The 16,532-nt window shown below is 31.2% G+C and overlaps 3 protein-coding genes across 5 annotated transcripts; 2 read left to right on the top strand and 1 right to left on the bottom strand.

The window, feature by feature from the left end:
- Window positions 1–547: 547 nt before the first annotated feature.
- Window positions 548–1,769, bottom strand: LOC106718482 (RNA-binding motif protein, X-linked 2). Its single transcript, XM_045679013.1, has 5 exons — window positions 1,580–1,769; window positions 1,289–1,441; window positions 1,032–1,161; window positions 769–924; window positions 548–670 (listed from the first exon to the last, which is right to left on the bottom strand). Exons 1-5 carry the CDS (start codon window positions 1,591–1,593, stop codon window positions 563–565), a joined length of 561 nt encoding a protein of 186 aa, XP_045534969.1. The 5' UTR covers window positions 1,594–1,769; the 3' UTR covers window positions 548–562.
- Window positions 1,770–1,904: 135 nt separating this feature from the next.
- Window positions 1,905–6,719, top strand: LOC106718296 (transcription initiation factor TFIID subunit 13). Of its 3 annotated transcripts, none has more exons than XM_045678989.1 (5): window positions 1,905–2,074; window positions 2,162–2,340; window positions 4,028–4,185; window positions 5,767–5,784; window positions 6,644–6,719. In XM_045678989.1, exons 1-4 carry the CDS (start codon window positions 2,033–2,035, stop codon window positions 5,769–5,771), a joined length of 384 nt encoding a protein of 127 aa, XP_045534945.1. In that variant the 5' UTR covers window positions 1,905–2,032; the 3' UTR covers window positions 5,772–5,784; window positions 6,644–6,719. The 3 variants fall into 3 exon arrangements, with proteins under 3 accessions (XP_045534945.1, XP_045534944.1, XP_014367849.2); XM_045678988.1 differs by lacking the exon at window positions 5,767–5,784 and adding an exon at window positions 4,499–4,549; XM_014512363.2 differs by lacking the exons at window positions 5,767–5,784; window positions 6,644–6,719 and adding an exon at window positions 4,499–4,662.
- A 3,181-nt stretch (window positions 6,720–9,900) lies between these two features.
- On the top strand, window positions 9,901–11,972 carry LOC106718461. The gene is made up of 3 exons (XM_014512553.2): window positions 9,901–10,421; window positions 11,136–11,275; window positions 11,589–11,972. The coding sequence occupies exons 1-3, from the start codon at window positions 10,261–10,263 to the stop codon at window positions 11,777–11,779; spliced, it is 492 nt and encodes a 163-aa protein (XP_014368039.2). The 5' UTR covers window positions 9,901–10,260; the 3' UTR covers window positions 11,780–11,972.
- Window positions 11,973–16,532: the final 4,560 nt, after the last annotated feature.

Raw genomic sequence — 16,532 nt, 5'->3', positions numbered from 1 at the left:
TTGTATTGTTATATTTTAAAAAAAAATCTATTTTCCATTTTTATTTCATGCTAGCTATCGCCCGCGACTCCCTCCGCGCGGCATAAAAATCTTAAATAGTAGCCTATGTGTTCTTCTAGATTATGTTCTAGATCTATTCCAAATTACAGCTATATCTGTTGTGCTGTTCTGGAGATACCGTCTAGCAAACATCCATCAATCCATCTAAACATTTGCTATTGTGATATTAGTAAGATTTATTGTCCTATAATTGTTTTCTAATTGGAACACGTTAAAGATTTTATTGATTTTATGCAATTAATAACTTCAATTCCTGTTGTATATTGTCATGTGTACCTGATCTTGATCTCTTGTCTACAATTAAATGCTATTATATCTTTATCAATTAATCATATTTTAATTCTATAAGGTTCTCAATGTAATAATTTTGAATTAAACTATTTTTCTTATGTTATATTTTTAAATTTTAAACTTGCTAGTCATTATAGATTTAATCTAAAATAAAAAAATATATATGTCAATAATTATTTTTTATTTATACAAATTACCAATAATTAATGATTTAGTCACTTGATTCACTATCACTTTCAGACTTCTTACTTTTCTTCTTCTTTTTCTTTTTGCTCTTTTTTTCTTTATGCTTCCTTTTCTTCTCTTTGTGTTCTTTTTCCTAAAACATAAAAATTTTAATAATTTCAATTTTTTTTCTGGGAAACTGCTTCAACTACAACATTGGAGATCAGAGAATATTGGGCATGAATATGCTACCTGCTTAATAATTTTAGTATCCACCTCTAACTTAGGTGCTACAGGAGCACACCCTTCAGCCCTCACGGCAGCTGTCAATTCATCAACTTTTGACATATCAGCATTAGGAGCCCTATATTGCTCACAATGGTCAACACGAATTGTCCTATTAAGAATCTGCAATAGAATTTTAACATGAAAGTATTATTTAATTAGAACCAAAAATAGCTACTTAGATGGTGGCATTAAATATTTCTTGGCATCAGTTTAGCAATTTGCTGTACCTTAATTCCATTGAGATTATCCACAGCTAAAATAGTTGAGCGCTGATCTTCATAACATAGAAAAGCAAATCCTCTCGATCGACCAGTAGCCTTATCTCTTACTAAATTAATATTAACTATTTCACCATATCTGTAAAATATATTTTAAGAATTAATAGTAAAAATAAATATTGAAAACATAAAATAGTATAACCTTACCTTAGGATAAATTGGATGAGAATAAAAGAAATATTGTTAAGTTTTTGAGTTACACTTACTGAGAGAATACACAAATGACATCACCCTCTGTCAGATCATAAGGCATACCGCCAATAAATATCCAGGCACTGTCCTTGTATTGATCATGCCATGATGTCTTAGAGTTCCCAGTTAATTCCCTCTCGCTCAACTTCAACACATTCTTAACATTTCTGAAATAAACAATTTAACGCAAGAATGACACAGAACGTTTCTTGGTTCGTGTAAACATTACAAAATTAATATTTAGGATAAAATTAGATGAGCAGTAAAAATAAATTTATATTATATTAACTGTTGTATAAACTTACGTCATGGGATTCATGGTGATATATCGTCTTAACCTGTTTTTTTTAAGTTCTTTGGAAGCAAAACCTTACAAAATCCTGCATGTTATACTTATTCAAACCGGACTTTTAGTATACGAACATGGCTATTTATAGTATAAATAAAGAACTAAATAACCAAATACTAAACCGAATCAAAACAATAATTGACAAATAACGTCAAACGCCAATTAATAAATTTACATTTGACAGTTAATGTCTAAAATTTCAAAGAGTACATAACTAAAGATATCCACAAATAATACAATGTTTTAATTTTATTATCTGTGTTACTCTATCTGCTCTATTATAACTTTCAGCTGTCACGTTGAAAAATCGCCTTTGTTTTTGTTTATATTGCATTGTGATTGTGAAAATTCCAGAACAAATAAGTGCACTTCGTTTATTAGAGAATAGAAACTACAGTAACATAAAATAATGGTCACTCCGACACCGGATACTCCGGATCAGTTTGATCAAGTAATATTTAATAGAGATTGAATCGATCTCTACTTATAGTGTTACCCATGATTACGAAAGAAAATAATGCTATTTATTATTTTACAGTTTGAAGACGAAGAGAATGAGCAACAGCTTGGGGCAACTGCGTCGGGCAGGAAAAGGTTGTTTAGTAAAGAACTACGTTGTATGATGTATGGATTTGGAGATGACCAGAATCCTTATACAGAGAGTGTAGATTTCTTAGAAGATCTTGTAATTGAATTCATTACGGAAACCACACATAAGTAAGCATTGCATTATGCATATTTTTCATTATTTTTATACCTATCAGATTTCCACAATGTAATCAAAAAATAAAAAATTACATGCATAGTTACTCTCTAGCAATTAAGATAAAACTTTACAATAGCGATTCAAGACGAATCGAGGAAATGATCTCTTGTACACTGTTTTAAAGTTGTTTTTTTGTGATCTCTGATTAGTTCAGTCAGTTTAGTCAGTGATAATTTTATAATAATCTCATAGTTTTTTCCATTCAATTTAAAATGTTTCAAACCTAACCTAACTTATCTAGTTTGTTTATTTTATGTTATTTAAACCTATATTTTTTTCTTTATATCAAAGGTGGCAAACTAGCAAACGGCAACCTGAATTTGCCAAAAAAGTGAAGGGAGCACTTCCCATAGACATCCACAATTGCAGATGTGTTGCCTACCTTTAATAAAACGGAGAAACAGGATATTTCCCCTTCCAATGCGTCCCCTCTTCTGCCAAATCTTCTTCCTCTGCCCATCTTTTCCTAATGAGAAATGGGTGGGAAGGGAATGAGGACTAAAATTAGGCCACCAACACGCATCATCTGACGAAATGCGGATTTGCTTCCATTTCATGCCTGTCTTCTCTGTGATTGTGGCATTTCACCAATCGACCCAGCCCATTTGTGCATCCAAAAAATATTTATTTTATTATGTTCCAAATCAAAATTATCTGACCTCTGCAGTTTTTTACGGTATTTTGTTTTTTCTCCAAAATACATTACAACCTCCAAATACAACATCGAAACAATGTTAATGAGATCATTCCCCATAATTTAAGATCAATTTTATTCAAATTCGGCATGATTCGCTTTTGTAAAGTATTACCACAATTATTAGAATGGATACATGAAAAACGATAGCCACATATCTATCGTGCAAAAATGAAACAAGTTTATGAAAGTGGGGTATTTTTATTTAATATTTTGTTTATCATATCATATTTAGGTTTATGACTATCCTTTTTTTTTTTTTTTTTAAAGTCAGGAAATGCGTTTACGCACGCCTACGCCGGGCTGTGCAATGGCGTAGGGAGTGTGGGACTCGCCGGCCACAGGTGACCGGAATACCCACTAAAACCTGACTGCCCTCTAACGCATTATGGCGGGCGCCACGGGAACGCTTTAGCTTTCTTCCGTGGCCCCGCCTGCGTTATCGCCCTGAAGGGGCCTCCCTCTCACGCATGGTTTGTGGGGAGAAGTACGGCGGCGAAACCCCGCCTCCTTCTCCCCACTCTCCTGCGTCTGAGCGGGGGCGCGAGGGGATTATCCTCGCGCTCTCGCTCCCTTTCCTCCTTCTGCGAAATTGTAATTTCCGCGAAACCGCCTCCCTTGACCCCTCACTGCCCAGCATGGCGCGAATTACGCCTGGGAGTGAGAGGTCATCACCAATCGCCGCTACCAGAGTGCGGCGCTCTTCGGACCACGCTGTACATACCTGAAGGGTGTGTTGCGCGGTGTCCTCATAAGGTTTATGACTATCCTACACCAATCTACCTTGAGATTTTAGAAGAGAGAAAATTACTTTATCTCTACTATTACTTCATGTTCTAAACTTGTTTGTATTAACCACTAAATTACCATGCAGCAGCCATTTTTCTGTGGTTTGACAGATTTAAACAACAAAAATGTAACATGTAAATCAACTAAATTTTCAGAGCAATGGAAGTTGGTAGACCAGGCAGAGTTCAAGTTGAAGATATAATATTCTTAGTGCGTAAAGACCCTAGGAAATATGCTAGGGTTAAAGACTTACTTACTATGAATGAAGAGTTAAAGAAAGCTAGAAAGGCCTTTGACGAAGTTAAATATGTTGGTGAGTAATGAGGTCTTAATTTAATTAATATGATTGAATTTGCTAAATTAATGAAATATGTAATTTTTTTAACTATAAGCATGAATAATGTGATTTTATTTGCTCATAAATAAATTATAAAAAAAACTAATTATTATAAAGTTTAATTAAACATAATACTTAATAAGTTAATAACTAAAAGTAAACAACAACCCATCTGATGAAAAAGGTTATATGTCTTAACAGATCTCATTAGAGATGTAACACTTTTCATTGGCTTGGTTGAATTTTTAATTACTGATGTTTGTGACATTGTTTTTTTATAAACTTGTAGAAGACCAACAATAGCATATGTGGCCAAGCATCCAACACATCTAAGACTGATGCAAGTAACAATTTTAAACATTAGCTTTTGTGTTTGTACTTTGTACTAATTATAATTGTTTATGCTTTTTTGTCAACAATTTGTAATACTAACCAATTAGTGTTGTCATATAATTTAATGATGTAACAAATATTGTAACATAAAAAACTTGAGAGGTGTCAAGGGACACCCGGATGGAACGAAGTTCCTTTCGATTAATTAGTGAAGAAACCAATGTTTATTCTATGAATAAAAAACTTACTTAAGTCTTCACAAGAAGTACATTTTATTTCTATGAATTTTCGTTATATATTGTCACGTCGTTGCCATGGTGAAGTAGCGCTCATTCGCGTCGTTAACATACTTACTATAGCAAAAAGTGTCGTGACAACTTTTCGTAAGAATTTTTTCCGTCTAGCCCCCTTTCACAACGCGGGATAAGGAACTTCGTTCCAATATTGACTTAAAAATATCTAATAATTATAATAATGCACAAATTGTTTGGATTAAAAAAAATGTAATGTGTAATCTTGTTTAGCTTGAATGTAATAAAAGACCAGTCAAATCAGATTAGATGGGTATAAAAAAACTTGAGGTACTAACAATACCAACCTAGTTCAGATTAAACTGAATAAAAGCAATAAATTCTTAGGTAAATAACAATATTTGTTACATCAATAATGCACTTAAATATGGCTATCGCTAGATGTGCACATTTGCTAACATTGTCAAATATTTGGTATCTAATATCTTTAACAATACATGTATCTGATTAAGATTACAAAAATATGTTGGTCATATGTTTATTCAAAGTATTGAATGTTCTAATGTAAAGTAACAATTTATATAACTGTAGGACCATCCATTGATAACAATTAGAAAATTTCATACACTAGTTATAAATAAAGAAATGTCTATAATAAATATTAGTTTTATTACTACATAAACAATCCAAATTTCAAACCCTTGAGAATTCAAATTATTCAAATTTTCGTATGACATTATCATTGAATAATATAGAAAACGGCTAAAACACTCGTACATTTGTCCTTGAGAAACCTTGAGAATTTGTTTCGCTATTTCTTAATTTTATAAAACTACCATTTTGTAGATTTCTAACACACATTTTATACATTTACGGGGAATACCTTTGCCTTTGACCTATTTTTAATTTATCACAATTAAAAAACTCTTATTATTACAAGTGTTACTTAATTTTGTATCTTATGTTTTTTCAGAATGAACATCTTAAAAATGTAAGTACTCAAGATTTTCACATGTATATGCTAAACATATTTTTGGCTTGTTGTCATACAAGACCCTTTTAAAAAAAAGTTTATAGATTCGCTAATCGCAAATAATAGTCTTAAATAATAGGATTGTGTGATAATGTCTTAACAGTGGTAGACACCAGCAACAACGTCTGTTGCACTGATTGGTCGGCTTACCAGGTGAACTACCACGGCCACACAGAAAACGGGCGTAAAGTGGAAGCAATCCCGCGTTTTATTTGATGATTGTGAATGTCGGAAGTCTAATTTTAGTCCCCCTTCCCTTCCTACCGAATTTTACAAAGTAAGGATAGGAAAGGGAAGTGGATTTGACATAGGAGGGGACGCATAGGGATATATACTTTTTCTGTGCAACCCTTCCTTTGTCGGTAGGCAACGCATCTGCAATTGCGAATATCTATGGGCAGCGGTTGATTCCGTATTTCGACGTATTCAGCTGACCGCTTGCTCATTTGCCACCTTATGTTATATAAAAGAGTAGCTTTTCCCCGCGACTCCGTCCGCGCGGAATAAAAAAAATGCACAGAAGATAAAAAAAGTTCCTATGTCCGTCTCCTAGTTCTAAGCTACCTCCCCATCAATTTTCAGCTAAATCAGTTCGACCGATCATGAGTTATAAATAGTGTAACTAACACGACTTTCTTTTATATATATAGATTGTGATATTACGATGTAATAGTTTTTTAATGAATGCTCAACATTCTTTCAAACCTACTAACAATTCATGGTGTTACTAACAATAATAAGAAAATGTTCATTTGTTGCTTATTATTATTTTAGTTTGTTCATTTTATTTATTAAATGTTTTTTGTTATTTCTTTAGTATGGAGAATTTTAGTAAGATGGTGTACAAAACATTATCCTCAGAAGTTGCATGGACAAATGAAGGAACCATAACCGAAAAAAGCATTGCAAACATTAAATCATTGAAAACATTCCTGTTTAAATATATATCGTTCATTTACTATTACTTGTTTTATTATTTTGTTTCGTAATGTTTTTGATAAAATATATTTTAATATACAAATATTTTATTTAAGGTACTATGTGCAGATCTCGTGCCGTTGCTTTCTTTTCTATTTAACCGTCTATAAAAAAATCAATTCTAAAATTAATTTACAAAAAAAGTTATTTTTGTAAAGATTAGATGATGGAAAAATTAAACAGGGGTATGACATATACTTACTTATGTATAGGTCGCATAGATTGAATTTATTTCTATCCATAAGGGGACTAAACTTATTACACTACTTGTAGAAATATGACCAACATAAAGGTGAGTAGCACACACAGGTTTATTAACTGGGTTTTTCTTTTTTTAAAATACAATTTTGACCTTTGTCCGTGTTAGTAATAACCACACGTTTATTATGTCTGGGTATGTTCATATTAGTCGAAGTTGAAATTCTCATGACTCAGAAATTATTTAAGACTTTGATTAATTTCACATTACACTTCATTACCAAAATATCTTATATAAAAATCGTAGCAAATAGACTATCAGCCCTATTGTAAATTATCACAAAATTATATTATGACAAAATATGTTATTCCTTAACTTAGAGAAGTGCTTAATTTTACTTCAATCACAATGGGTTTATGAGTCCAAAATCTCCGTATAAAATGCATATTCTTCCCTGTCATTATCTTTGACAACACAGAGATAGCTTTACTCAGAAACCCATGGATAATAATTAAAACAAAATTTTATTTGTTTGTGAATGATTCAAAAGAGCGACTACTAGTAATTAATCTTTAGTTTAAATAGATTGTTGATGAAATGTTCATTAATAACTACCTCATGTAGCACAAAATCATTTTACCTAACTAGCTGTTCCCCATACGGCTTCATAATTTTTGTTACACCGAAAAACTTTTTTTTATTGTTTACATTGCGTAAAACTTTCAATTGAAAATTTATGCAATTGCTAATTCTGAAATGACTATGAAGGCCATTGGCTGATAATTACCGTTAGCATAGCAACCATCCATCTTTGCTGTTATTGGCTTTCTAATTTTTTATCCCTTTCTTGCATATTTTTTTTAATTTAATCCCCTAAATTTAATAGCTTGAAAATATATAGCCTAAAGAGTGTCGTAAGTTTAGGGATTTTTAGCCGACTTCAAAAAGAAGGAGGTTATCAATTCGACTGTTTTTTTTTTTTTTTTATGTGTGTTACCGCGAAACTCCGCCCCTGGTGGTCCGATTTTGATGAAAAATATTTTAATCGAAAGGAAGTTGCAGGTGGGTCCCATTTTTTTTTTTTTTAATTATTACAAAAATATGCCGTGATTGTTAACATACGTTACAAGAAGTGCGTGTTTACACTTTAGTATATTGATATATTTTGTAACCAAAATGTTATTTGTATAGTTAAAAAGTTAATTAAATATGATAAACATATTTCTCATAAATGTTAACAAATTTCAGATGAACAGGGATAAACGTATTGGTATTGTTTATAGACGTGTTACGCTAAATGCTATATTAATAACTCAAATTCATTGAATGAATGAACCTTTTGATAAATCATTTGCACATAGTATTTTACGAGAAGTAAACATATATAATTATATATTTTCCGTATAAGGTCCTTAAGCGCCAAGTGACGTGTCTAACCGCACGTCGATTTATGTTGCAGTAGGTCTTTGTGAACCTTTTTCGATTAAAAATCTCCAGTGAAACCGGTTAATTAATTTTAAACATGATGACATTGTTTAAAACGGAAATATTGTGATACGTATTCATGCAATTTTTGAAAATATTCAAATTTTTTTTTTTGCAATATCGCTGTTGCACCTTTTTTTTTATATATATATATATATATATATATATATATATTACTAGCTGTCGCCCGCGAATCCGCCCGCGCGCAAAAAAAAAACATAATAAGTAGCCTTTATGTTCTCCTATCTATGATCTACATTAATGCCATATTTGATCTAGATCCGTTGAGCCGTTCTTGAAGGTATCTTCAAACAAACATCCATCCAAACATTCGCTTTTAAAATATTAGTAAGATTAGATATTCTAGGTTATAAATGTGACCACTAACAAACGTCTTGCGTCTTATCAGTAATTACGTTCAAATGGTATCTGGATAAATTCAAATGTCATTTTGATGTTAATAAGCATGAGTTTCCACTGCCAAAACACCTGTTTAAGATTAACAAAGACAAAATGTTTTGTTCATGTGTATCGACAATCTATGCTTCAGTTAATATCCGGATTACATTATTCCAGTCCATATATCAAAATCAGCAATGGAATGTAAAAAACGTATACATATAACATTCTAAACAAGAGTTGGAAGAAGATTGTACTGAAAACTAGCAACATAATATAAGAGTCAAATGAATTTAATCTTTTAGATTTATCGAGCTATTATTATATCGTAGGTTGCTCATCGGTTGTATGTATAAAAGGATTGAATAAAAATATTTCTATTCTTAGCTCTCCGTCTGTCTAGCTGTCTGAAAGATTGGATTTTTCTATTGTGTCTACAACACTATTTACAAGCTTTTGTTTTTCTTAGTTTTGTATTCAGACCTGTGATGGCTCATCTTTTTTATATGGTGATCACTCATTATCTCTCATAGATACGATAGAATAATATTTTATACAAACAATCTTTGGGATTAAAATTGGCGCAAATTTAAAATTTAAACCACCCAATCGTATCAATAATAAAACTTTCAAAATGTTCAAAATTAAATAAACGTGTAATCTGCTACTTATTGTAATTGTTTTTTCGAAGTAATTAGGGAAATAAATATAGCAATTGATTAAATAAATTATGTGGAAAACAAGCTTCTCGCGTGGATTGCACACGTAAATATGGTCCGACAGGTACTTTATTAAAATCATTTACATGTGCAAATATGTAACAACCTCATTATTATACGGTACTTTACTTTTATTTAACTAAAAAAATAATACGAATTCATTTCAACAGAGATAAGTTACAATGATCAATTTAGGTTTTAAAAGAGATTTTAAGTTGTCTTAAAGGGAACTGAAGCAACGAGCTAAATGATTTTTAGATTCTCAAGTATCCCTAATATTTTTGTGTATTGTATCATAGATTGCTTAAAGTTCTTTATACGTATATATAATATCGGTGTTTTATAAAATGAAAGAAACTCAAAGGACTAAAACGACCTCACACGTATAACATCTAGACAAGGAAATTTATGTGCGCGAGCCATGTATAATCCTTGTAAAGTGTTGTGACGTGTGATTTTGTAACAATTTATGTCATTATAATGACTCAGTTTATTGATTAAAAAGGATTTACAAGTATGAATTCAATCAGAAGTGCGTTTAGTTCGCTACTGTTAGGTAGCGCAAGACGATCGTTTGAATCAAACGATCATTTGGATTTGTCGTGTGTTTTTGTGTTGTGACTGGCATATTTAAAGTTTATTTTTCGTGACAAAATGAAGTTTTCGTGTTCAATATTTTTTGTTGTGCTATTAAATTGTCACCGTGAAAGTGTTACCCTACCAATAAAGGGTAGAAAAGAATTTAAGCTCCCAAAACCTCTCACAAGTGACACAGCGATAACTATTAATGGAACTATGATAACAAAGAACAATTTGTAAGTATAGTTAATTGCTAATAATTAAGAAGACATATTATTTTATTAAATTACAATAGTATCTTGATTTTTTCCAATTTTTATTTCATAAAACTACTCTTAGAATTTGTCTTAATTAACATGCACTGTAACATACTTCATATAACATAGTCATGAATAGTTAGGTTTAGAGTTTTGTGTATTGATAAATTACCATTAAGTGAGGTCTCTTATATTAGGGGAATGCGGACGAATATAAATATTGTAATACCTAAATACTTGTGTTAAAACAAATAATAAAAAAAGTATTTGTTTGTATTAAATAATTGGCCAATGGTCACGTCCTTAACGACAAGCACGTTGTTACATTATCTAACACTACATGTTTTATTTACTAGAAGAAGAAGAAAAAAAAATTAAATGTACCCTCTTACACGATAATTAAATGTTAAGAGATATCTCAAATACCGGTAAATATGGTAACCATGGCAACTTCACGCAGTTATTTTTCCTTCAGCTTCAGTAACTAACGTTAAACAAAAGCCCGTTTATTGATGTTTATAAATGCACAAGTAACTGGAATAAATTTAACAAACAGATTAACTCCCCAAAATAGTGCACTATTCTTTTTCTACGACAGATGAAATAAAAACAGTATGTAATGTCTAATCACATAGTGTTTAGTTACTCATGTTGTATTTTGAGACATTTTTTGTATTTAATATGTATTTTTAGGTTAACGGTGACGTTGGCGGAAAAAGGAGGAAGTCACATATGTGAGTTAAGGTACAACACATCTGCAAAATTAATTTCTATGAGACAGTCAAAGGACCCAACTGTAAATACCGAGACTTATGAAGTTTCAGAATCTATAAGTAAGTAATTTATGATGTTTTATTTCATAAACTTGATGTTGAAAGTTATAAGAAAGACAACAAAATCTAAGCTTGTGGAGTCTGGAGAAGAGAGAGTACTAATTTAATCTGTGTTTTTCTCTTTTCGAATTGGCAACTTTTTGCCTACCAGCACATAGTTTCTTTAAGAATGTTCATTGTTATTCAAACTGCTCAAAAAAAGTTACGCATCGTAAAGTTATTCATAAAAGTATTTAAATTTAAAAAACTGATATTAAAATGTAAATCTTTTTTTAATGATAAACAAATAACTAAAACCTCTTTTATATTTCAGGGCCCGTAAAATTTGTACTGCATATAGAACCGAGGTTTTACTCGGAATATTCGATAAACTTCGAATTAAACATTAACGATTCCGGTCCACTGCCTATACAATGTTTGTCGGGAAACTTTGAAACCGTTAACAAAATTATAGTGAAAGGGGCAGAAAGCATAAGCAGTCTGCTCTTCCAATACAAAGATTGAAAAGGGACTCATTATTACGACGACAAATTCGAAGATTAACGAACGATATATCGTTTAAGAACACCAAGTAAACTAAGGGCATTTAACCCTTTTTACATTTCTCATTTCGTCAATTGTACTAGGAGTAAAAACTCCTCTACATTCCAAGAGTCGTTTAAAAAGAACAATTATTAATTGTTTGCATCGTTTACTTATCAACAATTATATTTCAATTAAGATTTGAATACCAGTTTTAAGCTCACAATTGTGTGTCGATCACATATTCAAATTTTAAGATTTTGTTTAAAAGTGCCTGGCTCACATTTTTTACAATCTAATATAATACATTAAAAGTTATCTTTGCTATGTAAATCGTGCAGGGTTAATTTTTACAAATACTAATAGGCTATTGAAGTCATAGTTTAGTACTCGACGACTGAAATCGTAGAAAACTGTAAAACCGTATACTTTATAAAAGTTTCTCTCGCAATTTTAACCTACGCCTTTTACGTACTAGTCATTAATGATATAATTTAGTAAATGTGACAATAATCGAGGGTTTCTGAGACTAGAGTCCCCGTATAAAACATATTGTTATCTGTGTTTTGTCAAAGATAATGACGTAACCCCTACGATATATTTTTATACAGATTTTGATCGCGGAAACCGACGGTAAATATCTTGTAATTTAGTGGTTAAAAACTTATTTTCTTAGCATTTTGTATATAAAGGTATCGTGTGTTTCCATTGCTAAAACATCCGAATAAAAATATTTTACTTTCTGAAGTCGTAGATAACAATAACTAAAGCGCAAGTTCTTTGAACTAAATGGCGAAGGATGAAAATAATCTTTTTTTACAGGCAATGGAAACACACAGTAAATGTATTCTAGTCAAGTAACATTTAAGCTTCAATCTGCGGCTGGTCCGTTATTTATATTTGTACTTTAAGTAAATTATTTTATATTTAAGTAATGCTGTAATAAAATGTTTATTTGTTATTTTTGTATTTTTAATTTAATCTAAAACCATCATAAAAATTACACCTTTTTTCGATATTACATAATGTAATGTAAAAATATAATTTGAACGTAATTAAAAAAAATCATTTTAAGAATTAGGTGCTTACTGCAATTAGAAAAGGTAAGAACAATAAAAACTTATTTAACTCAAAATGAATCGTTAAAATTTAAGATGAAAACTTACTACGCATTCAACGGATCAACGTCAATCATTGACGTATTTCATGACCATATTGATATCAAAAGTAGGTAAGTATAAAAATCTAGGTGGCGTTCGAAGCTACACGATAAAAACTGGGTTTTATTTGTCAACACCACAGGGATCCGTTCAATTAATCATGATTTCTGCAAAAAATGTTAGAAGTCATAGTTCAGAAGGACAGTCATTGACATAGTAACTGTAATATTCCAGAATGACACTTGTATTGACACACAGTCATAGACCTTTATAATAGGGACGCGACATATTGTTCTATACGTACAATTACTTATACAAATAGCATCCATTTTGAAGGAACACACATAAACATATATCTATCTCGTTCTTACTCAGCACTATAACTCGCAAGAAAACAAGATAACAGTATTTCAGTGCGGACATAAAGTGAAACATGAAAATACGTAAATACCTAATGAGGCCGAAAAATCCGCCATGTTTAGCGCACCAAATGTCATTTTTAGAGCCGTACTTGTGTTGTCGAAAAGTCGTGATATAAATCAAAATAACCAATTATCAATATTTTGCTTGTGATTTAAAATAATTGAAGCCAAATGTAAATAATTACGTCGCAAATATGCATAAGGAATGACGTTTGTAATTAAATAAATGTTCTGAAGGTGCTTTTTTTATCACGCGGTCCCTTGATATGTTCATATTTTGAATCACTCTCACTTATGATATACTAGCTGTCGCTATCGACTATTAGTAGACTATGTGTTCTTCCAGACTATGCTCTACATCTATGCCAAATTTCATCAAGATCCGTTGAGCCATTCCGGAGATACCTTCAAACAAACATCCATTCATCCATCCATCCGTCCAAACATTCGTATTTAGAATATTAGTAAGATAACAATATATTTATTTCCGATTAAAGTATAAATTCTACAAATAATTAATACTTAATAATATTTAAAATAAAATGAGCCAAGAACGTTTATCGATAAAACCTAATAACCTTAAAATCTTCTGAGCAGCACTAAACCGCCATGTTTAGCGGCCAGATGACGTCACAGTGGCACGCATTTTTTGTTGACGTTTCATTTCCATAGGTTTCATACTTCAATGCACACAGTACAGCGTTAGGTTAGGTTAGAGCGACCGCGAATAACACAGTCATACGTAACGCTGCTAACGCCCCCACTCCCTCAAAAATACAGGGCGAAATTTCGGCTAGGGCGTTGGTAGCCCTAAAACCTCACTGTACACATTTTTTTTTCGCTGTTGAGAAAAATTTTACGCCCAGATTTTGTCCATAAATGTCGTAAAACTTGTATTCGATATGAAAAATATAGTACATATTCCATATACTGAATATCGTTAAGTCGACTAAACACCATCAGTTTTAATTGTCCAGTCGGACTGTTCTGTTAGTCTTTTTTGCCTACATATACATTTTAACAGAACAGTCTGTTCAGTTAAAACTGAAGGTGTGTAGCTCGCATTAAATACTTAATCATTAAAAAAAAATTTGGCATCGCTCTATGGAGTGTTTGCACAAACATATATGTCACGACAATGAAATTCTACATTTATACAAATCAAGAACAAGCTTATTCAGCAATCGTGGGATAGTCATAAATAAAACAAAAGTGTTTATGAGGATAATAATTTATTTCAACTCGCAATTAAATAGATATGAAAAACGCAATACACATGTGCCATTAAAAAACAAAGCTCTAAACTTATAAAAGCAAATAAGGAAAGATCACATGAATTATGATTCGTTCCACAGGGTTTCCCCTTTTAGTGTAAATACGATATAAACTACAAATACATGACATGTAAAATAACTATATTTAAATGTATTTATAAATAATCTGCGATAATTACTAAGAAATAATTTAAATGAATTTCAAAATCTTTATCATCCGTTTTCTAGTAATCCAAGGAAACTACAATGTATCAAAAACACTATTTAATGCTCATACTCAAATAAACTGGCTGGCAATAAAAACTTTTTTTTTACATTTACAAACCTCAATTAATTGTGGTTTATTGATACTAACCCCTCGTGTGGAATTTATGTACCTCAAAATAAATTAATTACTTTTTTATCATTCAATCACCAGGGATTCACGAATCTCAAATTAGATTTATTGGGTGTTGTACTTCATCATTCACTCATTCATTAATTATATCTTAAAGTACATTCATTAGATCTCCAACTTGAACACTCACTCACTAGAGGTTCATGAATCTCAAAATTATTCATTAGAATGGGTAACTAACGTTTCAACAAAATTACGGGGAAGTCCCGGAAACAAATGCGAACATGGTGCAAACTAAAAAAAGAAACTTTTGATATTGTAGTACCAACTTTTATATATTCTAGAATGCCCTAAGGTAATTAATAAAAAAAAGGCTACTAATAGGCATTCCGCGGAAGTTGATTAAACAACCGAGTTTTTGAGGTTACTGGACCGATAGCTGAATCATATCGTGTTCAGTCACTTCTGTTTGGCAGTGCTCTCGCGAGATAAAATACCTCGTCTGGGGATTACCTTGTTTAACCGACTTACTCAGGAGGGTAAGTTTTTGTATACGTAGGTTTGTAAGTTACATTGGGACTGCCTGGTGCCTAAACGACTAAACCGATTTTGGTCACTGAGGTGTCATACGTATCGAATGATTCTGTCCTTGAATGTCATAGGGGTCATATAATCAGGGGGATTTGTAGTTTAAAAACTTACAAATAGTTATTTGGTTTTTAGATAATGTTTTATAAAAGGTATATTTTGTTTTATGCCAGATTATTTGAGTATGTGCATTATAAACTGTTAATCTAAGGCGTCTAGGCCTCCATAAACTTTTTAACTTTTTTTTAACTTTGGTTTAAAATACTAGAGTGATCTATAAAATAGGCCGTCAATGGCAGTGAATAATATTTTACTATAAATAATTACTATAATAAAATGCTTCTAAAGCGAATAAATTGTTAATAATAAATACCCTCAACAACTCAATTCTGTATATAAGGATCACTGGTCTATTGACATGGCAACATTTTTTGAGTTGCCATATCTTACGCATTAATATTTGGTAACTTTTTTTACGAAATCTAATATCATCAAATATGGCATTAATTACCACAGATTAAAATATCAAATCAACTTACGTGATAATTGTTTTTTTTTTTTTAAGTTGGTACTTTTCTATTAATATTGGTCAAATAACAAACATACTTAGGTTATACGGAAACAATTTAAATATTATAGTGTAACATAATAAAATATAATTATGCTTAAATTAGTCAATTCCTGGAACAATATTGTTATATCAGTCACATTTGTAAGGTAAAATTCATTTGATTTATTGAAAAAAAAAATCGAAAATCAGACTGAAACATATTAAAAGGGCAAAGGCACAAACGGTTTATGACATGTTAAGATACCATTTACACTGCCGAAACATTTTCAATAAATTTCATTTCAGCAGTGGAATTAATGTAATAACATTTAAAATTTAACTTAGAAAAACCTACTAGTATTTAAGTTTTGAATAACAAGGAGTAAAATAGGATTTTCGACTAT

Source organism: Papilio machaon, chromosome 8 (genome assembly GCF_912999745.1).
Source record: "Papilio machaon chromosome 8, ilPapMach1.1, whole genome shotgun sequence".
NCBI lineage: Eukaryota > Metazoa > Arthropoda > Insecta > Lepidoptera > Papilionidae > Papilio > Papilio machaon.
Note: the sequence above shows the minus strand (reverse complement) of the source record. Positions and strands in the feature narration are given on the sequence as shown.